This window comes from Pleurodeles waltl, chromosome 4_1, assembly GCF_031143425.1.
Source record: "Pleurodeles waltl isolate 20211129_DDA chromosome 4_1, aPleWal1.hap1.20221129, whole genome shotgun sequence".
Classification (NCBI taxonomy): Eukaryota; Metazoa; Chordata; class Amphibia; order Caudata; family Salamandridae; genus Pleurodeles; species Pleurodeles waltl.
The window spans coordinates 968,509,183-968,536,792 of NC_090442.1; the positions used below are offsets into that span (position 1 = coordinate 968,509,183).

The 27,610-nt window shown below is 40.4% G+C and overlaps 1 protein-coding gene across 6 annotated transcripts in view; it reads right to left on the bottom strand.

Annotated features, from left to right (window-relative positions):
- Positions 1 to 27,610, bottom strand: part of TBC1D22A (TBC1 domain family member 22A) — a 1,763,002-nt gene that overhangs the window by 1,421,820 nt on the left and 313,572 nt on the right. For all 6 annotated transcript variants that reach the window (XM_069229720.1, XM_069229719.1, XM_069229718.1 and 3 more), the window contains exon 5: positions 9,601 to 9,671. In XM_069229720.1, coding sequence (XP_069085821.1) covers positions 9,601 to 9,671 — 71 coding nt within the window. The remainder of the gene's footprint in view (positions 1 to 9,600; positions 9,672 to 27,610) is intronic.

Sequence of the window (27,610 nt, forward strand, 5' to 3'; positions counted from 1 at the left end):
TACTGTGAAGCCAACCTCTTCCATAGGATAACATGGGTTACCTTATTATATGTAATGAGTGATATATTTTGTTTAGGAACAGGTGTGAATCTCATGTTTGGCGTCTGATAAATAATCAATTAAAATCCTCTTTAATTGTAAAGTCTGTTTTAAAGTCACAGTTCAGAAAATTACACTTCTAGAAAGTTGGAATTTTATTTTCCTATCCGGTGCCTGCAGCCTGTTCCTGGGTCACATATTTAGAAGTAGTTGCCCTTTGTGTATTCCTCCCAGACAGCCAGGCAATAGAGGTCTGAGTGTGGGCTGGATGGGCCATGCTAACCTAATGGGGGGACAAAGCTGTTACCTATCACACTTGCACTTCAAAGGCACTGGCACAGTACACTGACAAAGAAATTCATACTAACCTATTGTATCTCCAAGCAGACTGGGACCAGGGCAGGGGGGGCAGGAAGTTCCAGGCAATTCTGTGGGAAAATAACTCCAGATGCTTTTCCTACTTCAAAGGAAACACCAAGCATAGAAGTAGGACCTCAGGTCCACTCTTCAGTACACACCTTGACCTATGGATACTACACATAAAGGGTTGCCCTGCTGATAGAGGACTGCCATGCTGTCTGAGGTCTGCCATGTTGCCTCAGAAGGAAGACTAGACGTTTGCACTTCATCCCAGGCTGATGTGACTTCATGGGTCAGCTGACTGACCTCCTGCTCTAAGGTACAAGGACACAATAAGTTCCAGAGGCCTCTCTGCAATTGTCCAGCTGATCTGCATGAACTAGACCTGCCTGGATCTGGAACCGGACCTCCTTGAGACACATAGGCCTCTGCTGGAGTGAATTCCTGATCCCCAAGAGATGCCTCCCAGCTCCTTGACCATTGGTGTGGCATCAGATGTCCTCTACGTGACAGTGAACGGGCTTAATTGTGCAAAGATCATGTTTCATGCACCAAACCAAAGCTTCGATGAACCCAGACTTTTCACTCTACACTGACTGCCAGAGACAACTGGCAACGTAAGACCTGCACTTCACGCTATACTATCGACATCCCGCTGTGACCATCAACATGAAGCTTCAGCAACAATCATCTGTGATGCCCCACAGGATCTTTGCACTACAGCGACGACTGCCTGTGATGTCCGACCTGCTCTTCGCGCTTCAGTGACGACCATCCACAGCGCTCTCCCTGCTCCTCGTGACCCCCCACCACAAAATAGACTCTTTGCTCTGGACTTTAAAAGTTGACCTTTTCAGCAGAACTAACCTAATCCTTGTGTCCGGCCTGCACTCCATCGCAAATCAGCATGAACTTGTGACTTTCACATGATCTCACACAACCAGATATCCAAAAGTGGTGCTTGGTGCTTTTGGGCACCTTAAATCATTGAAATTGCAACTCTCCAATTCTATCGACTGTATTTTTGATGTTTGGTTGTCCAATAATGTATTAAATGTTACTCTATTTTTCTAAATTAGTGTGAGATTTTTCTTGTGTTGTTTTTCACTATATTACTGTTTATGTGCTACATAAATACTTTACACATTGCCACTAAGTTATGACTAACTGTTTTTGTACCATGCTACCAGGGGGTTAGGCACAGGTTAATTTAGTGCCTGCTTGTGGCTCACCCGGACAAGGATTGTGGCTGTTGTTTGAGGAGGGCTCACACCCCTATTAACCAACAGCTCAATTTGTCACAAAGTCCTTTTACCAGTTACATGTATGTCAGAAAGAGATATCTAAAATGAAAAAGGGATGGGTATGACGTATGTTTACCTCACATGCACATAATAATAAAAATGGCACAGCATTTGTATGTCACAAAATTATATAAATATTTAAATTGTTTCCTAAGTAAGTGATTCTGTAGATAGATTAGTTTTAGTTGATTTCAATGTAAATAATATTTTGTGTTCTGAATGTTTAAGAGGCTACATACATTTATATCAAATTTAGGAGAAAAATATCTTGAAAACTAATGTTTTATTATAATTAAAATATAATTTTCACAGGATATTATAAACACATCTTTAGATATATCTATACATACATATATCAACAAAAGATTCTTTCCTTTTCTTTCCTATCCAGAAAAGACAAACCGCACTTAGAGGTCACTTTGCTGGCATATATTTATTTAGGAAAATGCTCGTTCTGGCAGTAAAAAGCTCTACGCATTTCAGTCTCACCGACCTTGTTCACAAGCATATTTGCACAGTCCGTCAACAGTGTTTATATATCATCATCATTACTTAAACAAACATTTACCAAATAAAAAAAAAGTGATCTTGTGTTACTTGTCTAAACAATATTAGTGTAAGAAAAAGTGATCACTTTTAAAATGCCTAAAATTGTCAAGCAGCAATTTGATATTATGGTTTCAATGACTGAATGCTTCATCTAATAGCTTTGTTCTTTTGCCCCAAATTCCAGTCTCTTTATGGTGCATTGTGGGTTATGTAGTGCCAAACGTACATATTTACCTTTATGAGAACGCTTTACATTCCCTTTGATATTGTATATTATGTTCGCTTTACATTTGCTTTATTAATGTATTTTCAGTAGCTTTATATTTAATTTATCCATTTGGCTCTCTTCCCTAATATTCCAGTTTATTTGTGGTGCATTATGGGTTATGTAGTGCCATACATACATAATTACTTTTATGAGAATGCTTTGCGTTCCTCTTGCATATAATTTTGTCACTATGAAAAGATGATTCCCTGCACCCCTATTAGCTACAAATTGTATGTGCCCTATTTTTATGTTTTTAACTCACCGAATGATGTTGTCTATTGTTTCTGCATGTTATTTTATGTCTCATCAGTTTTTTATGGCATAATAGAACCCTTTTCTTACTGAAAGACATAATGTATGGCTTCTATGTTTATAATTTCTTTTAACCCCACATTGTCAGATGTTGATCTATTTGAAATTGCTTAAATATTGGTGTCTGTTGCTGCATTATTATGCGACAAACTCTTATTTTGTGAAAAACCAAAAAACCCTTAATTTTTCCATTATGCTACAATTATAAATCTCAGAAACAACACAAAAAAGAGGGAAACAATCCTACACAATGATATTTTGTGCCCATCATAAATGTACATGTAATTCTTCATCGGAGTTCAGTCCCCAGGGCATCAGGGTCTGTAACTCTATTATGAATTTTGATTCTTTTTGTCGAAGTAGTTTTTCATGGTCCCAACCACATGCCATTTTTGGGATATGATCAATTGCAAAATATTTTAATGCTTGCCAATCACTCTGCTGTTCCAATTTTTGGAATTTGGGGAATTTATTTTAGCTGTTTTGCTACTGAGTAGCTCCTGTCCAAATTAACTGTTGCCCGTATGTGTTCCAGAATTCTTTTTCTTGTCTCACAAATCGTACTTCCCACGAATTTAAGCCTGTAATGGGCACTCTATGATATATACAGAGAATCTGCTTCTGCATGGTATGTGTTGCTTAATCTGTTTCATCTTTCCCATTCCTGTTACATTTTCCTTTTTAATGATTCTAATCACACAGGTCCTGCACTTGTTGCATTTCCAAAAACCAGGTTGTGCAAGCCATGATGTGTCTGGATCTTCAAAGTAGTTTCTCACCAAACAATTCTTCAAACTTGGTGCTTTCCGATAAGTTACATGTGGATGGTCTCCTATTGCCTTTCGTATTACTGGATCTCTTTTTAAGACAGAACAATGTTTAGTGAGAATCCTTTGTACATGTTTTACCTCAAATGAATAGGACGTTAAAAATCTTATTACTTCTTCCTTTTTTGTTTTTTGGTTTCTCATATGATGCATTAGCCTTAATCTTGTGATGTTATTAAATCTTTCTATTGACTTTTTGATGCATTTCTTGGGGTATTTCCTCCTCATGAACCTCTCAGATGTAGCTTCCAAATGTTGTTCATATTCCTTCGTTTCGGAGCAAATTCTTTTAATTCTCATGAATTTTCCAAACAGAATGCTCCGTTTTATATTTGGTGGATGAAAGCTGTCTGTTGGAGTATTGAGTTTGTTGCCATTCTTTTTCTATGTAACGGAGTATGTATTTGATTATTATTTATGTAAAGTTGTTCAAAATACTGTTGGAATTCTCCTTATGTTCCATCCCATATGATGAAGAGAGCGTCTATGAAACAAAGCCATATCACAAATATTTTTTTTTTTTTACAAACATATCATTTTGTTCTGACCAGGCGCATTGTTGCTCAAACCAACCCATTGTCAGATTCGCAAAGTTTGGAGAAAATGAAAAACCCATAGCTGTTCCTTTGATCTGGAGGTATAGCTGTTTGTCAACAAGCATTTGCAATGCAACAGGTCTTGCATTTCTCCGAGTTAGAGCTATTAGCTGTTGTTAACTCATAACCGGACTTTTCTTGCCACATAAACCTATTGGCAAAAGTGCAATTATCTATGTAAAAGGCAAAAGTGCAATTAACTATGTAACAGGGTCGATGTCATGCAAAGCGCTCGACTTCTGCCAATCGAGATCGCGCTGCGAAAAAAGATAAAAAGTAGTCCACAAACCGGACGGAAAACAGCTAGCCTCGCATGTTTTCATAACTTGGTCACTGCGCTCGAGGAGGGCTAACCACCGGAAAAGGCATGACGTTTGCATGCCTTCCACTAATGAAAGCAAGCAGATTTTGAAAGGCAAGCCCACGAACCAATGAAAGACACTGACGTGACATGGGTGGGGCTCCGAGCCCTTTGCCAACAACTAATCCGTCTCACAAGCGAAACACATGCACAAGCGCAGTGCTCGACCCTAAAAATGGTGTTCCATGTGGGTTGGGGCATTGGGCCTCCGGCAGTGAGCGCATGTCCGGCTTCCCAAGGGGAACCTGTGCAGGTGCAATTAAGAGCAGCAGGCTCCGGGCGGTGGGATTGGTGAGCAGAAGAGAGCTGAAACTGCAGCTTTTCCTGCCTACGGTCATACCACCCTGAATACGCCCAATCTCAGAAACTAAGCAGGGTCAGGCCTGGTTAGTACTTGGATAGGAGACTGTAGGCATTTTGCCTCTTGCAGACACTAGGTGCTGCACGTTTTAGCTCAATTACACAGCTTCCTCGCTAATTTCATTTTCCACTTTTTATTTCCTGCACTTTTTTTTTTTTACGGTCTTAAAAAAAGAAATAAAAAAGAACAGCAATAACACTAAAATACACACTTTCTAAAGGAAAACTTTATATTCGGCCCAAGCTGAAGAAAACATTTGCTCCACAACGGGCAAAGGGATCCCTAGCTAAGGCTTTGCTTTCTTGCGATAAGCATATGCGTGAGGTCTTAAAACCAGAGCTCACTTCTTGTGATGTCATTTCCTGTCAGGTCATGGGTTGTGATGCCACTACCTGTGATTCCAGGTGCGATTTCACACGTCGTGGTGTCCTGTGCCGTGATGTCACTTGCATAGTGTCTAACTTGGTCAGTCCCCCCACTTATTTTCTTTAAGACTTGTGCCATGAATAAGCATTAGCCCCCAAGAAATAGTGCTTTAGCCCACTATTGGCAACCAAATGGAAAAAATCAGCACAGCGTGTCGGAAATGGGATAAAAGGACGATGATCTATTCGGTGTGGAAGAATTAAATGAGTTGCAGACAGTAGTGTAACAGAGTCCAAAAGCAGAACATTCCAGAAACGGGGAATAAAAAGAGTAAAGGTGCATACAACTTGAGTTGTTGTAAAAGCATTCCAAAGCATTTTCCGGCATTTCATGGCACTGTAACAGGTGTCATTAACTCAACGATCCATTTATCGACCACAGAAAGAATGGGTGAGCAGGGCGTGTGCAGAATAAAACCTGTTCAACATAGGAAAACATCCCAGCAGAGAGCACATTACTCACTGTTGCGTCCTAAGCATTAAACTACAGACCTCTGTCTCTTCCAGTTTCACTTGTATTGTAAGAAGGGGCATTATTTTGCATGTTGTTTGAGAAAAGATTCCATGATGAAAGATCTGATTTTTCCAACAACTCCTAAATACCTTCTGTGGCACCCTGGTTTGACAAAAGTAAAGAAAAGACTGGCCACCCATGGCGAATATGTTGCAGATGGCACTTACATTGTGACAGAGCCTCTCCATTAAGTGAAAAAAGTGCAAGAAGAGGTAAGTCATTGTTATGCCATTAATTGTGTTTGACCAATGACTTTGTGTTTCACCACTGCATATATTAGTTGTTCAATGTTCACCAGTAGCACATTACATGTTGTATTCAGTTTAGCTGCCTATTGTCTTTAACATGGCATTAGACATTACATTTGGTATTTAGGTTAGCTGCCTATTGGCTATAACGTGGAGTTAGACATTGCAGTTGAGACATTGCAGATGAGCTGTGTTTTTTCAAGCTGTGTTTTTCAGATTGAATTCACACCGAACCCTAACGTGATAAGAGAGCGTATATTTTGTGTTTACCTCTCTATCCAGCCTGGGATCGAGCGAAGTTTGGAGACTTGGCCACTCTCCAAACTGTTCGGTTCCCCCACTGAGCCAGCATGTTTTGACTAAGGGGCCTGTTAACAGGCTTTTTACGGTGTCCCTGGGCAGCATCAAGGGGGAATTTTACAGGACTTCAGTCAGTCAGGAGCGGACGTCAGCTGCCTGACCTCCCGTTTGGGTGGAAAATCTCTTTCTCGCAGTTGAACAGGAGTCATCAACTTGCAGGCATAAGAAAGATGAAGCGGAGTGATAGGCCCTACGGTGACAAAATGTTGACTTTTATTCTTTGCTTTGAAGTTATGCTATAAGATAATTGCATGTATTTGCTGTGTACATTGCAAATGAGAAGTACTTTTATATATTTTGCTGTCACTGCTGTGACTACTTTTAAACGTGTGCTTCCAACCTACTAATCTCATCTCTCAGGAACCTCGTGGTGAAGTAAAAATAATAAATGTCTTCTTTAAACTAAGAAGTGCATTCCAGAGAAGTTTTGTCAGCTCGGTCATAAGATGGGGAAAGCAAAACAGTCATTGGCTTGCCTTCCCGTTTATTTCTGGATTTGTTAAGGTAGAGTAGAAGAGATATTTCTCCCAGCCAGAGTGAATGGAGGTGTCGCCACTCAGTGGGATAACGAAGAGAGAACTCCTGCACAGCAGCAACTAATCGTCCTTGGGAGGGAAGAATGAATGCTGCTGTTCAGAAGCAGCGTCACCCCTGTTGACTCCTTGGTGTCATGCCCTAAGGAGGGGTCCAAGGAGGCGCAGCACATGCTGTGTCAGGTCAGGGTTGTCCATTGTAATGTGAGTGTGTGAGAGGGGCTGTCTGATAGTCGTGTTACGTTGGGGAGGGGCTGCTGCAGCCTGTGAAGATGAGAGATTGGACGTAACCCAGAGCATTTAATGAGCATTTTCAATACAACTGGTCTCGCATTTGCTCAAGTTAGAGCTATTATCGTTGGAAACGCCTAACTGGACTCTTTTTGCCACACAAATGAAAATAAAAAGAAATGCAGCACGATTGCGCTACTTTTTTTTTTTCATTTGTGTGGCAAGAAAAGTCTGGTTAGGAGTTTACAAAGCTGGGGGTGGGGGAATGCAATGCTCTGGTGTTTGCTCGAGTTAGAGCTCCTAGCGTTGTAAATTACTGAGTGGACTTTTTTTGCCACACAGACTGAAAATAAAGAGAGCGAGGGCGAGCTGGCCCTGGAAAACCCCCCCTCTGCTGTTGGTTTATGTTTACAGAGGGAGCTGGTGGGGAGGAGGGACTGAACAAGCACCCACACTGTTGAGGTGAAACAGGCAAATGCCAAAAAAAGTCCCTTACAGAAGAGATAAACAGGACATAGCGCAATTACACAGTACTTTGTGCTGCTCCCAAAGTGAAAAAAGGCAGGACAAAGAGGCAGAACTGACCACTAGCAAGCAAGGATTTTTGAAGGGCACTGCAACTAACAAATCAAAATGCTGGAACTCAGTCTATTGTATACTTTAGTATACAGCAGGCCGAACGCTAACGCTCGACCTAAAAATTAAAAAATTATTTGTTAAGCACATTCTTATCTCCAAGAGCATGGTATTATTTTGATATAATTGTATATTACATTGTTGTAAAAACTATTCATAGGCTTTTATCCCTACTTCATCAAACTTCTTTTGCGCGGCATGTGATAGCACTGTGCTGAATCTATGTTTAAAAACTTTGCTAGATAAACAGACATTTAAGGTGAGCAAATCTAGAGCTATATTCATTCCAGGTTGGCTTGGATGGTATTTGACTAGTCGAAAGCTGTAATAGTGTGCCTGGAGTGGTAAAAGGCTTTTGTTATTTTACAGCTCGTGAGGATGACACTGTATCAATCCAATGCTTAAAGATTTTGCTGTACAAATGGCAAAAAAACTTTGTTCCTATCTAGCTCAGCGTGGATAGCACTGTGCTGCTCCTATGCTTAAAAACTTTGCTGGATAAACAGATATCTGAAGTGAGCAAATCTAGAGTGTTGCTGGTGTTACAGGGTGCTCCTTACTGGAGCTGCTCTTCACCTAAACTTGGAACTACTCCGAGTTCTCTTTTCTTTTTTGCATAATTTATGCGTCACTCTAACCCTGAAGGGGCCATGTTTTGACTTATATTGGGTGCTCTCTTGTGTCTGGACAAAGCTAAACCTCTCTGAAGAGCTCTAATGAGAGCGGAACATATGTCAGGGGTTGCTTTACTCATTCCAGGTTGCCTTGGATGGTATTTGATTAGTCCAAAGCTGTAATATTGTGCCTGGAGTGGTAAATGGCTTTTGTCTTTTTACACCTCGGAGAGGATGACACTGTGTCAATCTTATGCTTAAAAACTTTGCTGAACTAATGGCAAAAGGCTATGTTCATATCTAGCTCGGCCTGGATAACACTCTGCTGATCCTATGCTTAAAAACTTTGCTAGATAAACAGACATTTGAGGTGAGCAAACCTAGAGTGTCGCTGGTGTTGCAGGGTGCTCCTCACTGGAGCTGCTCTCCACCTAAACTTGGGAACTACCCAGAGTTCTTGCTTCTGTTTTGCATTTATGCATTACTCTAACCCTGAAAGGGCCTTGTTTTGAATGTGCACTTACATTTCTCCAGTGTGGCTGTGTGCCTGAGTGAGCATCAGACCAGCCTGCTCAGGCCAGTCTTGGTGTTGCTCTCATGCTAGCTGTAGCATGAAATCAGTGTCTGGAATGGGAGCCTGTGGTGACGTTTGGAAAGAAAGGAAGTGACCGGCTTCAGGATCGGGAGAAGCAGCATCAGGTAAGTATTTTCTTTTTAATTTTTATACCCCCCATCAGACACCCCTCTGATCCCCCGTGCCACCTCCTACCACACCACCCTTGATTGGTGGTAGCCACCATTGGCCATAGGAGGACATGATAAACACAGTACATTGTTTTTTAAACTGCATTTTGTGCAAAATGAAAAGGACCTCATGAATTATGAATTAATTATCTCCATTCAACCTTGTCAAATCAAGCATGACATTGAACCAAAATGGGAATGGCATGCATTTTTTTTTTCTAAACTGTTTTCACACCGCAGCCGGAAGTTTAATTTGAGTACAACGACCACCAGTAACAGAGAATAAGCGTTTATCGTAACGCACTGAAATAATCTTACCGATAAGATCTTCCACGTTATTGGACGAACTTGCTTGGGAATTCCGGACCAGCTCAACTTTCGTAATTCATCTGTTGACGATATGAAAATAATATTAAGCAAAAATGATAATCAATACTGCCTGTCTGTTGTATTTAGGCAAGATCATAAACTTACTCCGAATATTTTGGAACTGTATAGGCAAACACAAACCATTCTAAAAACAAATGCTTCAATGTGGTAGATGATTGAACACAATTCCATTAATGATGCATAGGCATTATACCCAAATATTTCAGTACATAGATAAAGTTACTTTTCAACACCACTAGAACATTTGTTTTTAATTTACTTGGAATACTGGCAAAATTAACCAAAAAGTGCCCAATATGGACAATAAAAAAACATCCAAGAGTAGTGATCGGTGTCAAATACAGCTTGGAAGGATTCAGAGAGCAGCATTATGGGAGAGACAAATATTAATGGATAAAGTTGTTCAAAGGGTCTCAAAAACTGGAGTGCTAATCTCTACTAGTGCCAGGTAGACTTTACTCTGAGGAGGGAGGAGACCGATATATAGTCTAAACGTTTTTGCTATTTCTGAGAAATATTGCGTAGTACTTCTGTACCATATATATGCTGGTACTATGCCCAGAGCTACTTCAAGATATGTTATTGCCATAACATCGCCCTGCTGCCAACTACAATAATAATCCATCAGCATAATGTAAAATGTGACCATTCATTTTGTTGGATGAACCCCAACTATGCGACATGTTTATTGCCCGCTGCAATCCTGTGAAAGAAAAAAATACCGGGCAGGGAAATTCATATGGAGATGTCTTATGTAGCCGACAATTTAGGCATGTTTATGAAATGTTGTCCCGAGTTAACTGGCATTTAAATCACTACTTTCTAGGGCAGTAGAGGTAACTAACTGTGTGAGGATTTTTTTTGCCCTCAAAAGAATTGGCGTCTGTCAAAGGGAAATTAAAATCTCATTGAGATAGGCTGGAAAATTTGAGTCAATGTCATGTAGTGAGATCAATGGCTTCCTATAAGTTGGAAATGGGCATCCTGAGAAGGGGGGGTGTTCAATACAAAACAGTCACTTAGGAGAAATGGAGGTCTATTGACATTTATATACTTCTCATAAAAATACAAAAATAATAAATTTAGCTCATGAAGTTCTACCCCAGTTGTATTTCCTATTGAAAGCTTATACATTGACAACCAATGTGAAGAGAATATTTGACTAATTTTCTCCTCCTCCTCCTCCCTCCCTGGAGGGCTAGGTGATTTGTGATGAAAAGCTAGGCAAACTATTAACTCTCATAAAAATGCTAGCTGGGCACCAGCACTACACGGTGTCTCGGTGATCTTGATAAGTAGGCCTAACTACTACTAAGGCTATTTGTAGAAATTAAAGTTATAAAGGTAGTCACTTTAAGTTCCTGAAGTGCTTTCATTTCACTCCAGTAGGACTCAATACAGTAGGCCCAAATATCAATCTTAGATGCTAACACTCTCCTTATCCAAAGGAGGATTTTATACATTTGGCATCGAATTGCTCAAATGTGGGTGATTGCCAGAAAGCCATTTTGATGCAGTCAGTAAAATTGAAGGTCACCACTGCGAAAAATGGTCTCACTGACTGCATGTAGCATTTACACCTTGTTAATGCTTACTGCTTTTTGCTCATTTGTATTTTGCTTTATAAATGCATATTGCTTTAACATGTAATACATTCCTATTTGGAACTATGATTACATCAGACATTGCCTGGGTTCCTGAATCTCAGGCAAGAGTCAGATGCCTGCTGTTCCTGGAGCCTGCCGATGTTTGGTGCAGTTGTGGGTCCTTTGCCATAATTAAAGGTTTTCTTTTATCTACATTGAAGTCTCCTGCTCATCTCTACTGTCACTAAGGCTATATGTCAGCCTCAGTAGCTCAGCGCTACACCGGCTGGGCTGTATAGGAAAAATTGTGCGCAATGTCAAAAGATTCACAGATATTATCTTTTTGCGTTCTACACACAGAATTGTGATTGCCTGGTCCATTCCTGACGATTCGAACATGGTTAACTGACGCACTATATTGAGATGATCTAGTCAATACATACTCTTCTAGCTAGGGTATCCTTGATCCAAAACATGGTACCTAGTAAGGGACCCTAATGATCTCTTTGGGTAGCCTGCTTTGACTGCTAAGAGTTGTTGATAACACTGTAATCTTTTCTCTCCATGGAAAGTACTGACAGGAACGTGTGGTTACTAATACTTCATTACAAGACTATAAATTGGTGTGATGAAATGTATGAGGCGCTCATGGTCATATGTTACATGTATGTTAAAATCTTGAATGACATCACCCTGTATTGCCCAATTATTTATACATTTACTGCTATGTGAAAACTACTATAAACAATTGAAAAAGGGAGACCAACTAGCACTCTCGAGAAGAAAATTACAATTAGGTGTATAAGAAGACAACGGAGAAATTTGTAAACTATGTGAAAAACCATAGTCAAGAAATGAGCTAAACTTCGACCAGCTGCTATAAATATTGTGCCCACCCTTACTTTCAAGTCCATTGTAAAGAAGGGATTTGAACCCCTGCATATAGGGGTCCAAAATGAAAAGCATCTCCTAACTGAAATACAAATGATACTAAAAGGCACTAGTATGATGTTAGGACGAGGTCGGCATGGAATAAAAACTGAAAAGTTACGGTAACTAGCAAACAAAGCTGACTAGCACTATTTGAAGTGGCCCGGTACACTCAATCTTACAGAAAAAAATACAAATCTCAGTGCAGCAAAATTACTTTTGTTGGTGTAATGCTATAGATGCTCTTTTAACAACCTTCAAAACATATTACCCTGCAAATTCAGGTTTTGATAGGACATATTAGTGCCGTTGTAGATTAAAACAATGGCTTTTCTCAGTGGAAAGTATGCTAACGATTGTCCACATAAATGATTTGCCCCTCGTCCATGCACTGCCTTGGTCTGAAGCACCACACAGCACTGCCAGTTTGAAGTCAACCTCCATGTTAGATTGTTTTGGAGAACCACACTACTTACAGATAACGCAAGAACATATTTTATAATAGAGGCATTTTAGTGGGGGTCAGGGAGACTCGTGACCCCTTACAATCTTCCTGGCCTTTCCTTTACTCCCCCCAGTTTCACTACAGTGGTCAACCATCATACATTTTACATAATAGTTCTGCAATCGTAGCTACTATCCTGAAGCTGACTAGAACACTGGATGATGTCAACTGTTACTCTGTAGGCCCTTTATGAGCTGTAAAAAGGGCCTGTTGATGGATAGAACAAAGGAGCTGCAGCAGAGAAGGAGTTACTCATAAAGCAAAGCATGTTCCACTATTGAGATAGAAATACAGCCACTTGATCTGAAATAGGGCTCAATGTGAGAGTGAAAACCAAGCTGAGGTCCACTGCTGGGAATATGCCTTTGGAATTTATTTTGTCCGTTAAGCCTGTTTCAAAGTGCACACATATTGCTAGAGTATTTGCAAAGTCATGGGAAGGGAACGATTCACACAACATCCAACATGACTGTTATGGTAGGAAACCCAAGGCTGCAGCAAACTTACTTGCACCAAAGGCTACAACCTTACCAGCGTACTGCATTTTGGTTAATATACCATGGGACTGGATACTGTGCTACTTCCCCTAAGTACTATCCAGTCCAGTTTTTTTTTGTTAAACTCACACTTAGTAGCCGCTTATAAATAGTATGAATCTTGGCTAAAGGAGAGCAAAGGAATAACTTTGAAAAGTGATTTACAAATGCACACAATATGGCCAAATGGGAAAGGGCAGGGAGGCAGGAAATTCTAAACACCTCTGGGGGTGGAAACCTCCAGGACCTTCTCCTAATTCAAAGGACCATTCTGATCCCTGGCGACTGAGAGACATCCAGAGTGAGCTGACATCTTGAAAGTGAGCTCTGAGAGACCCACAATGGGAACCACTGAATGAGCATCACAGGCTTGGATGGGTCATAAAAATGCATTTTCATTGTACACTAAAATTGGGGCTGCAATTGCCGTGATCACTGGTACCCAGCTGCTTTCGTGGCCTGTGAAATTCTTGCTCATAGTTGGCCCTGTTGCAAGACATGTGGAGGGACTGCCCAAGCTATGAACTAAGACTCAGTTGTTCTCTACCCCATTCACCAAATAACCTGAGCTGAGTGTGAATAGGACTGTGTGAGAACACAATGGCTATAGATGTGCTTGATTCACACCTTTAATGATCTCAAATACAGAGAACCAGCAGATAGATGGCATTCCGGGAGGGATGAAGAAAAATCACAACCAGAGACGACAAACTGTATAACCAATCCAATTATATTTAGTACCATTATGTGCTTAAAAGTGCTTTCATTTTGTAAAAGACATGCACAGAGCTAGACAATGTAATTATTTTGTATTTTTATCGACTGCTGAGTCCTAACCTCGAGCACCATAAACTACCTCCTTCAAAAGCTTGCAACTGCTCACCACCACTACCGTGAGGAAAGGGTTGTTCTTGACCTAGTTTGCAGAGCCATAGTAGAATGGGCCCTGGGTCACGAGTGCCAAACAACCTCAACCACCACGGGTGAGGCTCAGTAGCTCCTGTCTGCACCATAGCCCTCCCAAACAAAATCTGACAGCACAATATTACAGATGTAGAAACGTATGTAATAATATATTGTACTGCATCTGCATGAGGAGTAGTGTTTAATTCACTGAATGAGGAAGAGAAAGAAGGGGACAATGGGGGAAAAATCATGTGTACAACAAAGAAGTCTAAGAGGATCTGAATTCTTTAGACGTATGCAATGAGGATTGGATCTACTAACGAGGAAGGAAATATAAGTAAAATGTTGTGAAATCGTATGTGGTAGCAAATATAAAGCTATCATGTTAAAGAGTAAACATTTTTGTTCATCACCCATGAAAATCAAATGAAAGAGGGCGCCCTTAAGTCAGAGGCTACATGAATAGAAGTCGGATTGCCAACAGGGAAGACAAACTATCTAGGTATTACATACCAGTAGCTATCATGCACTTAGTGGTAGTGTAAAAAGGTCCATGTGCCCTTAACTTAAAAACATTTTGAAAGCATTATTTGGTTGTGTCAGAACTTTGTTTGCTTATGTTGTTTGTGAATTCATTTTTAACGAAGTCATTATTCTTCTTTTTATTTGCCTATCCGGGCCTGGATTTGGCAGTTGTTCATTTCAATTCTTGCCTATTCTGCCTCTCATCACAAGACTTGATAGTTCTGGTCATAGGGTTAGCTTTAGCGATGGCGGTGCACGCTGCAACATTCTTTGTTGGCATCCCTCTGCCCCAATAACGTAATTCTCCAAAGAGTGCCCCACTACCACCCTTCAAAGATGCCCCCTCAACTCTTCAAAGACCCTCTCACATTCCTTTCACAGCGCTACTCATCACAAAGTACAGATTCAAAGAAATTTACATAAAAAAACATATTAAACTGAGGCTTTAAATGATACAAGTATGTAACTAAATGTATAAGAAATGTTACATAAGACAACGAGGGCTACACGGTGTAGGAACCACCTCATCCCTACTGATAGGCATTAGATGTTGAGAGTGCTTGGCCTGCAGAAACACAAAGTCGGGATTAAAACTGATAACAGTGTTTATTGTTATCTATACTGATAGGAATGTATTATCTATACTGATAAGAATGTATTACTCTCCAAGGAAACCATTTTAAGCAAACTCCGAAAAACCTATGCTTTGCCATTTTCATGCAGCTCTTGGATGCAGGTTCATTAGAAAACGTTTAGCTTACCAACGGCAAGTAACAAAAGATCTGTGACCAGAGCAGTAAACTACTGAGATATCTACATAAAATACTAATCTGTGGTTTTCTCATTACACATTGTGGTTTGCAGAAGGCACACTAACCCTCCGTGCTACTTTAAGATGAGTCAACCCTGTGACTAGGTGAAACAAAGAACTTTGAAGGCAGCTCATGGTTCACCAGACACTCCTGACCTGTGGGCTGCTTTGTCTTCCACTCCCACTAAAGTGCAAATGGTGCCTCTGCGGTGGCACAAATTGCATCAACCTAAAATCTGAGGTGTCTGTATGTCTAATCGGCTGTGCATAGAAACACTGCCTCTTCCACGACAGCATTATTTCACGTGCCACATATGAAACACATGTCCTAGCAATCAACAGTAAGGTGAAGCAGGAAAAAAGACAAACTAGGCTTCTCTAAAAATCAATACAAGTAGTCCAAAATGGACATTGTATCACTAATTATTGAGTACATATCAAGACATGGATAACCCACTTGAATAAACAATTTGCTTCGTATGCGCACTGAAGCGCAACTGATTTTTCAAGTCTGAAGCAGAGATTTGAAAGAGGTTATCACTCTGAGAATTAATGTTACATGTGCAGATTAAGATTTGCATTACCAACTGACTGTCTTCCGACTTTGCCCCGCCTCAAAAGGAGAGGTGACATCTGCTACCAGCAACAAGTCTATTAGCCCTTACCCAAGCTATATGAGCAGACCATTAAATTACAAAAGACACAAGGTTGAGAGTTGTAAGAGGGATTAGGACATGGATCGTACTAGAATAAAGAAGCAAAGCAGATTGCAAATGGTTGTTGCAGGGTCCAGAGGCCGTAGGTTTAATCAACTGGTAAGGCAATGCCGATGAGCGCAGGCTTCCGTCTTACCATGAACTCATTACTTTTATAATTTGTAACAGAAGCGCAAGCTACAGAAAAATTTCATTAAAAAACTACTTGATTCACTGGACCAGAAGAGAAGCTGGCAGGAATTACTGGATTCAACTGTTTCTGTAGTCACCATCTGTGGGACTCTATCTGTTCAGCTGGTCTAAAAGGATTAGCTTTAGATGCAGTATACAAATTGGGCATTAAAAGTAAAAAAGGTATACCCCAAGTAATCAAAATAAAAAAAAACATTTTTAGAAGAATATAAAAGAAAAACGAATACACGCGTAACTTTGCGTAGTATTATAGAGTTTAGACTGTTTGTAAATTACTTAAATACGGAAATGTTAATATCAATCTTAACATAAATTACAGTTCTAACACTATTTTAGGAGAGATTACATTCCTCTTTCATTGCTGCATCTTTGGCAACAGTCGTCTGACTCTCTTGACAGCTAATCAACATTAGCATGGATACTAGAGCAAAAGCTACTTTCATGTAAAGCAACAAGTTAAATACCATTGTGCAAGGGCCGATTATTAACCAGTGCTGCCTCGTTTTATGTCTTTGTCTACAGACATCGTTTTTTTTAATCTAATACCCACTCCTCTATTACTCTGTCACCCCTCCCTTTGGGACCTCCTCCCCACCACTTTTTTTTTTTTTTTGTTTAAATTTATGGCACCCGCCATGCTATCAGCGGGCATAAGTCTTAATTTTTTTTTTTTTACTATTTCAAGATGGCCACCCACAGCTCTGCATGCATCCTCGAAGAGCACACAGGAGAAAGACGACTGACTTGGATGATCTTTGATTGACATTTGCTAAAACATTATCAATGCATTCAAAGATGACCATGGTGGATGCACACGTATCCAAAAATGCAATCTTTGAAAGCACTGGCAATATTTTATTAAGTGCTATTATAAAATGGCTGTCACAGGTCCATGTACATTCGTGGCAGCAATCTAATAAAAAAAAAAAACACTGGTGGTGGTGCCTATTGGTTTCACTCGGAAGATCAAAATTGCCAGTACCTCTTTGTTTCAGTGCTCCTACTGTTCCTTAAGAGACCTGGGTCTGTGTAATTCTTTTCATTACACACTTCATATGACTTAAATTACACAATTCCCATATACTAGGTACTGATGTCAAGTGGCACATGGCAGTATATATTTGTATGTGCTGTAAGGAAAGTTGCTTTACTGAAATTGAGGCCCACTAGTACATTGCAAAATAAAAAGTGGGTATGAATTTCCATCACATATTTGGGCTTTGTCATCGGTTTTCACGTTTTTGTAACTACATAAGACAGAAGGTTGTTATTGCTTATAATAAATAGTCACAGCATGACACCCTCAAACCATTTTACGTGCTTCACTCTTTCTACTTCTGATAAAAGAGCTCTGATGTCCACAGATAACCCATATTAAATGGAAAGGCACTACTATGAAAATATGCACTCACCTAAAGATTAGACTGCACTTTTAAACTGCATTCTTCTGAATTTTCTATCTCAAAAGCTATTAAAGGTAAAATGTGTATTTCACTGCTGAGACTCAATACAGAGGTCTTCGAAATATGCCTGGTACCTGCTCCATGGTTCTCTTACAATTTAAAGCACATAACTGGCTCTTATACTTGATGGATTACCTTAAACTTCTACAGAGAATATCTTTGCAAGAAATGACAAGCTGCTCATTGATTTAATGGAAGTTCTCTCTTGCTCAGGAATGTTTTCTTGAAATGTCTGTTGCCTCTGGTAGCAGGTATTTTGATGTCCATAACACAACGGTAATAGGCTACATCAGGACAGTAGTGATGACATGTTCATATTTCAGGTTAACAGAGATTTTACATTTAGATTGCAACAAGAAATTTAGAGAGGTGTTTATAAAGTGTTAGAAATAGGACAACACTCGCCATCCTAGTCAGGGTAAGACACAAACAAATCCCAAATTGAAGTGCGCTCCCCCCCTGGTAGCTTGGCACAGAGCAGTGTAGCTTAAGTTAGAGGCAATTTGTACATTATTCGTGCAACACTTTAAACAGTAACACTGTGAAAACACCACACAAAAAGATCCCACACCAGGTTACAACAATAGAGCAAACTTTAATAAATTAAAAAAGCTAAAAAGAAAACAATACAATTAGAAGAACCAGAGCTACGAATTCTGAAAGAATAAATAGCACCTGAAATCAGTGAGTGCCAACTGCGGCTACCTGGTCATGTTGGACCAGATTCCAGTCAAGAGTTCAGGCCGACCGTGATGGAGAGTAGGTCGAATACAGTCTGAGATTAGTCCTGCTGAAGTTTTACCTTCTCAAGTTTTGTGTGAAGTGTCCCATTTGCATTGCAGCTGGAGCTTCGCAGCAGTGGTCCTCCACATGCGGTCAATGCCTGCTGTACGAAGAGACAGGCTGGGGGCCTCTCTCGATGAATGTGTGTGTGTGGGCAGGGTGGTTTGTATTCTAATGGTCCCATTTCCTGTTTCAAAGAGCCCAAAAGGTTGATTTCAAAAGCCTGAGAGTCACGGTAATGGTTCAGAACCTGAGGAGTACCACTTGGAGGTCAGGAACCTACTGCAGCTGCGTCCAGGAGCTGGTTGAGGAGCCTTTTATGTCCCTGAGGCTCAGATTATGAGGCCAGTAGACTAGTCCTTGGAGTCACTCTGGGATCCGGGCTTCAAGATGAGGTTGCAGGCCTGACACATGAATGTTTCAGACAGATGAAATTTGTGAAAAGTTTTCATGCATGAAAAAGTCATTAATTTCTACCCCAGGCAAGAGGGCAGCGGGCTGCATGCAGGTCAGCACAGCATGGCATCAGTTGCTTTAAAGCAGCCATCCAGCAGAGTGGCAGTCCTTGTAGCAGCACCGCAGTCCTTTCTCCTGGCAAAGTATCCACAGGCCCAGAAGTGTACGGAAGAGTTAGTGTTTGAGTTTCTACTTTTATACAGGAAGTACTGTGCCTTTGAAGTGGTGAGATGCTTCAAGAAGTATGTCTTTCAAGTGCACAGGTGCCCTGCTATCCCTGCCCTGGCTCCAGACTAACAACTGGGGTTATGCAGCCCTTTGTGTAGAAGGACGACACAACATATTCAAGTGTAAGTGGGGCTGTGCCCAGCTCCTCCTTCCCATCCTGCCAGTGCTGGCCCGTACATTTACACCTAAGCTCTCATTGTGTGTGGCTGTCTAGGAGGAATACACAAACCTCAACTGTCACCCACACCCAGTCATGAGACACAGAGATGGGCTGCATCTACCAAATGGCTAATGCAAGGAAATGGCAACTTTCTAAAAGTGCCATTTTCAGAATTGGAACTTAAAATCCAACTTCAACGTAAGTTAGGATTTTAAATTATGATTCCAGAGACACCAAATACGACTGATTATATCTTCCCATTAGGAAATTACACTTATAAAATGTAATAAGGCACCATGGATGTTATATCATGTGAGAGATAGGCTTCGCAGTAGTGAAAAATCCATAGAAGCCTGCCCTTTGGGTTGTCAAGGGCCTACCTTAGAGGTGACATAAAAAAAGGACGGCTTGGGCCTAGAAAAAGGCTTATTTTGCCAGATGGAAATGGCCCTTTAAAACTCAACACACAAGTTCTGCAACAGCAAGTCTGAGCAATGTTTAAACAGCTACTTAAGTGTGTGGCACAACTAGTGCTGCACGTTCACTAGTAGCATTTAAATGACGGCCCTGGGCATTTTGCAGTGTCACTTTACTAAGGACTTGTAGAAATATTAAATATGCTAATTGGGTATAAGACAATGTTATCATGTTTTAAGGAGAGAACCCAAACACTTTAGCACTAGTTAGAAGTGGTAAAGTGCGCAAGTTAGCTGTGTTAAGGTGTACAGAGTTCTAAGGCCAACAAAAACAAATTCTGCAAAAAATGGAGGAGTGAAAGCAAACATGTTTAGGGATGATCCTGTAGCAAGGGCAAATTCCAAAATAGAGGTAGTATGTGCTTCCATGCATTATTATCATATTAAACTACTTTTATATAACAAACCTTTGTTAAATAAGGCAACCCAATTTTCTATATCAATGTGGGGAAGGGTTTAAGTTAATCAACAAAAGACAGATTATTAGATATAGGTCGAATGGACTGGTTAAATGGAATATACAATGATGAAAACTTATTTGTCAGTTCTTCAGCTTGCTGCAAAACAATTACCCAGGTCAATGTTAAAAATAGAAATTTGGAAAAACGGGGTTAGACATCTCAGCTTAAAGAACCCAGTACAGTCTGGGCGATTTATTTGAAGGGCACAGAGCCAGCCAAAATGCAAATGAAGACAGAGCTTGAAGGGTAACAGAATATGCATGTTCTACCCTATGAGATGTTGTCTAACCAGCACAGGCAAACAACCTATACTGAAAGTAAACTAAAAATCAGTGTTTTGAAATTAAAATTGTGGATCAGTGAGTAACTCCCTGTAAGGTGCAACCCCCAGATAAATGTTCAAGGATAAATAAGTCAGCAGAATCTTGTTCTGAATGTTATGAAATGAAAACCTAAATAATCAATTCATCACATTACCCAAATCCCTTATAAGAGTATTAAGAATAATTCTAATTGCAAGTTGTCCAATTTCCTGTCAATAATTACAATCATTTCATTAGAATTTACAGTAGCTAATGAAGCTAATGAAAATATATTTCACCATGTAATGTATGCATGAGGAAGGATTTGCACGTTAAACCATTTTACCAGGTGACCTAAACAAAGGAAGGACTGGCTCTAAACATAGGGAGGAATTGCAGACTAATTGTATTGCGAAGGCTTCTGATAATTCTACTGGGGTCATCGCAAAGCACCAAAAACCTGAACATAGCATGTAGTCCAGCAACCTGAAAAAGCTAGAGAACTTTTTCTAACACTGACAATTATTGAGTGACTAAGCCTCAAAACTTTACCTTTGAAATGGAGCACAGAAATTATGGGTGAGTACTAACTGAGACATCACCAATGACATATAAATTGGAACTTAAATAAATATTACACATGAATGTTTCAGACAGATGAAATTTGTGAAACGTTTTCATGCGTGAAAAAGTCATTAAATAACAGAAAAGGATAAAGAAGAGAAAAATAATTAATAGGAAATGTAAAGATTAACAACTTTGGGGCTTAATATCACCACTGTGCATATTCATATTTCCAGCCACAGCCAGCATTAAAGAAAAAAAACAAAATTTTGTGTTGCTATCAAAAATAAAGTCAACAAAATTATCCTGAAGCAACACTTCCATGTTTAAAGCTCAGTTATCCCGAGTGCTGAGCACAACCAACAGGGTCCAAACCTCTGACCATTTCCTGCAATTCTCGGCAAATTAGTATTGCTTAAAGTTTCCAAAATTTGCCAGGTATTATCACCTGACAGTTTCAGAAACCTACTGCACACAAGTAATGCAAAGTTGCAACCAAAGTTGTGTCTGCACCAAACATTCCATAAATCATAGATTACTCCAAGTTACAAAAGAAGCTGGTAGTTTTCTCCCAAGCGTGCCAAGGATCATTTTATGGGAAAGGTCATGTGATCATCAGCGAAACAATTACAAAAGGTGTTAATGACTTTCTTCCTGACAATTATTTTGTTCTAAGACAAATATTTTCTTTCTGTATGAGTTTTAGTTTTTTCAAAAAATGTCAAAAAGCAACTTGGAACCCAGGAGGTTGCCCAAATATAGATGCTCTGCTGTTTCATCTACCTGCGGAGGCAAACTCACTTGCCACTTTACAAAATGAGCAAGAAGAGGTGGGGTTTAAGAGCATTCCTAAATATCGATACTTGAGAAATAGCACAAAGTCATAGCAGAAGTTGAGTCCACGTTTTTTTGGCGAGTACCAAAAAAGAGCACCCACTTTTTCAAATCTGATGAAATCCAGGAACCTCGAAAAACAATGCCACAGTAGAACAAAGCAGTCTAGTGGAGATCCAGTGTACCATTCAAGTAATAAAATAGGACCAATCTTGTAAAAGGCCTAATAGATAAAATAAGTGCCTTAAACAACATCCTTCTCTCGATATTTGGTATGGCATAATGTTTTGCTACAAGAAAAGGGATGAGTACCAGAGTTCTAAAATGGCTGAAAAGATCTCTCTGTAGGTGTTGATGACAGACAATTGGTATTCCTAGTTTTTTGCCCTTAGGTGCACCCTCAGAGCAGCACGTTCTGCAATTCAAAATAACTACTTTTCAACCATTCCTAAAAAGACATGGCGAATTTATAAATTTCCCCAAAATATTCCAGGATGGGAGTTGGAATAGTAAATCGGACTCGTAGAATATTTTGGGAAAGTTGCTCTTTCCCTACTTTTTTGGTATGGAGGTCGAATAGTAGATTTCACTTTCCAGTGTTAGCCACGCCCATTACTGCCCTAAAAGTGCAGCCAATCAGATCTGATCTTTCCATCTGCCGGTCACACGGCACTACAGTGCCTGAAAAAGTCCCTTTTTCTTGACTCTGTTTGACAGATCACCCTCAAACTTTTCAGGAAGGAGCCATTTTTTTAAAAGTAGCCCATATGTTTGTCCAATGGCACCAAAATTAGTAGGAAACCAAAAGTATTCCATTAAGAAACTTAGTTCTGAACTTAACCATATTTTTTTATTTCATTATCAAACACAGAATAAAGTGAGTTTATAGTTAGGTGAAGATAAAAGTTAAAAAATGTATTTCTAAACATACAAATTCACTGAAACTCACCAGTTGTTCAAGCAAGCTTTATTCGGTCTGAATAACCATAAAAGCAATAACTTACAACAATAAAATCATGATCTATACATAATAAATATATAACAACAAATTTAAAAAGTAGGTAATAAGAATAAGATAAAAATACTGTAAAATGAGGGATCTGCGAGTATACAAAAGGGAGAAAAAAAATTGAAATAAATCTTCACATATATATACCGTCCTATAAGTAAGGGGAAAGTGTCAAAGATCCTATTGTTGGCCACTTTTAACTTCCTCATCGATAATTTATAAGAAATTCAATGAATAAAACAATTGGGTAGAGTAAGGTAAAATCAGAGATCAATCAATATCAAATCACAATAATCCTTTTTTTTTTAAATGTGTACGTATATGCCAAGCGGACGCAAGGAACTTGCTGACCGCACAAGTTAGAAGAGTGGAGCAATCTCTCAACATCAGCCTGAGGGCATCTCTACACATTCTCAACCCCATGTTTCTACAAACGGGACAAAGCCATTTCCGCCGGGCAATGCCATAGGCAGGACAAATAAACAAAGTACACTACAGTTTCCACAGAACCATTACAGCAGGGGCATTTATCGGATAACATGGTGGAGCTCCATGAACTAGAAAAGGACTTCAGAGGGAGGCATCCATACCTAAATCGAGCATACAAACTCTTACTTAGTTGATCGGTAATTAAGTCCAGAAAGGGTTCGAAGTGGGGAAACCACTTATAATCGAGGAAAAGAGACGTCAGCCTACCATGTGAAGTACAGAGCAGATATTTTTCCCTAACATGGGACCAATAAGCAGATTTTAGGTGGTCCTTGTGAGCCCTCCTTAAATTATTGGGCTGGCTCCAAAAGTAACTGAGTCCCAAGGTATGAAACCAATCTGAAATGTGCTTGAACCAGGGGATAGAAAGTACATTTGGTCTATCCAATAAGTCTTGCAAAGATTTCTTGTATGTGACTAGTTCAGGGATAGTCCAAATACAAACCCCAAAAATTAAAGGCCTTAAAGCTATTACATCAGAAATGCGAGGGAACCCTAGAGCCAAAAACACTGGAACCAGGGGCGTACTAGGAGGACATGCCAAGAGTGATCTTGCAAAATGATTTTCCCCCACAGATAACTTGCTAGATTTAGAGCAACCCCAGACCTCAGCGCCATAGACCGCGGCGCTCTGAGCCTTGGCTAGATAAATTTTAATAGCTGGGGAAACAGCTTTCTCAATATTGGACATTTGAAAACGCAAAATTGCCCCTGACCTATGTGCTAGGAGAGCTGAGCTTTTCCCTACCTGGGCCTGCCAGTTCATATCATTGCTGATTCTCACCTCTAAATAATCAATAGAGCATACCTTGCTCAAGGGAACCTCATTATACAGAATGTTACATCGTTTTGAGCTACCAGGACCAAAGATCATAAATTTTGTTTTACTAGAGTTAAGTTCCAATCCATGATCTGCACAAAACACACTAAACCTATCCAGGAGGGCCTGTAGGCCCATAGGTGTTTTGGAGATCAAGAGGGAGTCATCAGCAAATAAAAGAATTGGAACTTTTGAATTATTCAAGGAAGGGCCATCGTTTTGACAATCAGTTACAACTTGCACTACTTCATTAATAAACAACAAGAAGAGAGTAGGTGCCAGGACACAGCCCTGGCGTACTCCCCGTCTGATATTAATATGATCAGTAAGTTCCCCCTGGCTGCACCATCTTACTCGAGCATAGGTGTTCTTGTGTAATCTTTGAATTAGATGCACCAAGTTCATTGGGACGCCAATTTTCTTTAGGACTTCCCACAATTTCTGCCTTGGAACAAGATCAAACGCGGACTTAAGGTCAACAAAAGCAACATACAAGTTTTGTTTGGCCAAGGTAGCGTATTTCCAAAGTAACAAAAAAAATCTAAAAACTTGGTCCATAGTGCTAATTTTAGAACGGAACCCAGCCTGAAGGGGAGATAGAACCTGGTTAGCTTGGACCCAGTCCATTAGCCTGTCTAGGACTTGCTTAGAAAAAATCTTTTGAAGATTATCAATGAGGCTAATTGGGCGGTAATTAGCTGGCAGTCCCACATCTCCTTTTTTGTAAATAGGGATAATTTCGGCTCCTAGCCACGAGTCCGGAATGGGGCTACCTGCTGAAATGGCATTTGATAAAGTATTAATGTACCACGCCCAAATAACGGGTTCAGACTTAAACAGGTCCCCTGGTATCTTATCAGGACCAGAAGCCTTCGCGGGTTTCAAAGAATGAATAGCTGCCATGGTTTCAGCAATTGTAAAAACAATGTCCTCCGTGGGACCCTCAATGAGAGGTCTACATTTGCCACCCGTATAGGCCTCGTGATGCTGTTGCACAGATGAGGCATAAATCTCGGAAAAATGAGCCACCCATCTTTCGGGCTGGATGTGAAAATTAGAAATAACAGTACCCTCTCTTTGCCTGTGAGTCAACAACCTCCAAAAAGAACCCTCGTCTCGATTCTCGACTGCCTCCAGCAGCTTCTGCCAGATCTCAAATTCCCAGTTTTTCTTCGCTAGATTCAGGGCCTTAGTATAGCTAACTCTAGCGGTCCTGATTTCCTCCTGTGAGTGCTTGCGGAGGGCCAATTTAAGATTGAGCCTAGCAAGGTCGCAGTCATTGTTGAACCATACCCTGGATCGAATAGCATCTAGAGTATGTCTCATAGTGATTTCTTTATAAAAAACATTCTGTAGAAAATTTATCAATTCAACATGAATTTTCATGATTGGAAGACTATCGACCACTTGCTTTTCAAGACCAGAGAACAGCTGTAGAAAGGAAGAATAAATTTGTTTAACCAGAAGTGGGTTAGATATAACCTTTGGCCAACTAACACGAGTTTGCCTGGAGTTTAGGGAAGGGAGCGGAACATCAGTGATCTCTAGATGTTGAGTTCTCCCAAATGCTTTGTTGAATAGAGTAAGACATAGAGGGTAGTGATCGCTGTCATGACGGAGTTCAACCTTCATGTCCAGAATATGTGACCAAAGCCTGATGTCAACAAAAAAATAATCAATAGAGCTGGACGAACACCCCGCTTAAAAGTGGGGGCACGATTAAGATCAGATCTAGTCTGACCGTTACATTCCCTGGGTCCATAGCGTAGGCAAAGGGAAGCCATCTGTGTAGCAGCACAAGAACCAATACTAAGAGAATCATCCTTCACTTGGGGAATACCCCAGGAGTCATCTTCTTCAGATGTTAAATTACCTACGAGGTTCTTGAGTACAAAAGAACAATTTATATCGCCCCCTATCACCAGATGGTTAGAAGGATGCAAAGATTCCATATGCTCAACTAACTGGGCAAGTACCCTTGATTCCATATTGGGGGGGACGAACCTCGCATACACGTTGACCAAGGTCACTGTGAAACCAGGGTGAAATATAAGTCTGACACCCAATAGATCTAATGAGTTAAGGGGAAATACAGAGTGGTCGCATTGCAGTTTTTTATTCACTAAGATCATGAGCCCACCCATAGGCCTACCAAAGCCTCCAGAGGCAGGCTTAGCTGCGACCGAATAAGTTGTAAACCCCTCAACATATATTAATTCTTCCGCCCAGGTTTCCTGAAAAAGGCATAAGTCTTTCTTAGAGACGAAGTCAACCCATCCAGGATCTCCCATCTTTTTCCTTATTCCAGCCACATTCCAAGATACAATATTAAGTGCAGAAGGCACTGGTGTGGGTCTAGCTCTCGGGGATATGATTGTGTTCAGGACCCTTGGTCGTTTACCTCTATAAACCATAGCATCTGAGGAGGGGAGCACTGAGGGAGAAACATCGTTTAGTCAATCTAAATCAGATAGGCGGGGAGAGCGAATCTTAGTCAAAGTTGATCGATTGCTATTTAGTGGACCCTGAGCCCTTCCCTCATGAGTATTGGAAGGTCTATCGGTCCTTCGTGACTCCCCCCCAGAGAATACATGCAGAGGCCAATTCCGATATTTCTACCAGATGTCAGAGAATGAGTCCGTAGGTTGAAAGCCATGAGGTTATCAACCATAGTGGTGTCAAAAAAGAGGATTGAAATATAAACAAAATCTGAGTCTGGTTGAGCATGTCTACGTGCCTCCCAAATATCAGAACGAATACCAGACAGACATTTCCTCTGAATGCAAAACCAATAGACAACTTTATTAATGAGAGAATCATAAGACTCTCTCTGCCCATCAAATAACCTGGGGACCCCTGTCATGTAGATGTGTGCATCCTTCCTACTCTGATCATTTCTCCCCTTTGGAACTGTCACCTGAATGAATTTGGATTGACCTTGGCGTGGGACTCTGGGTGGACTTGCGGGCACCCGTGCACCCTTCCCAACCATAGCTCCCATAGACAGGGGATTTATACAGGGAGGACGTGGGTCGTTGTTTCTTGGAGCGAGAGTAAGCATGCGACCGGAGTCAGTGGGGTTGCTATCAGATAGAGAGAGGCAACTCCCCTTTTTATTTGTTGCCATACTCAGACTTAGCCCCCAGCTTTGGACATTTGGGGTTAAAAGCTGAATTGTCCCCAGTG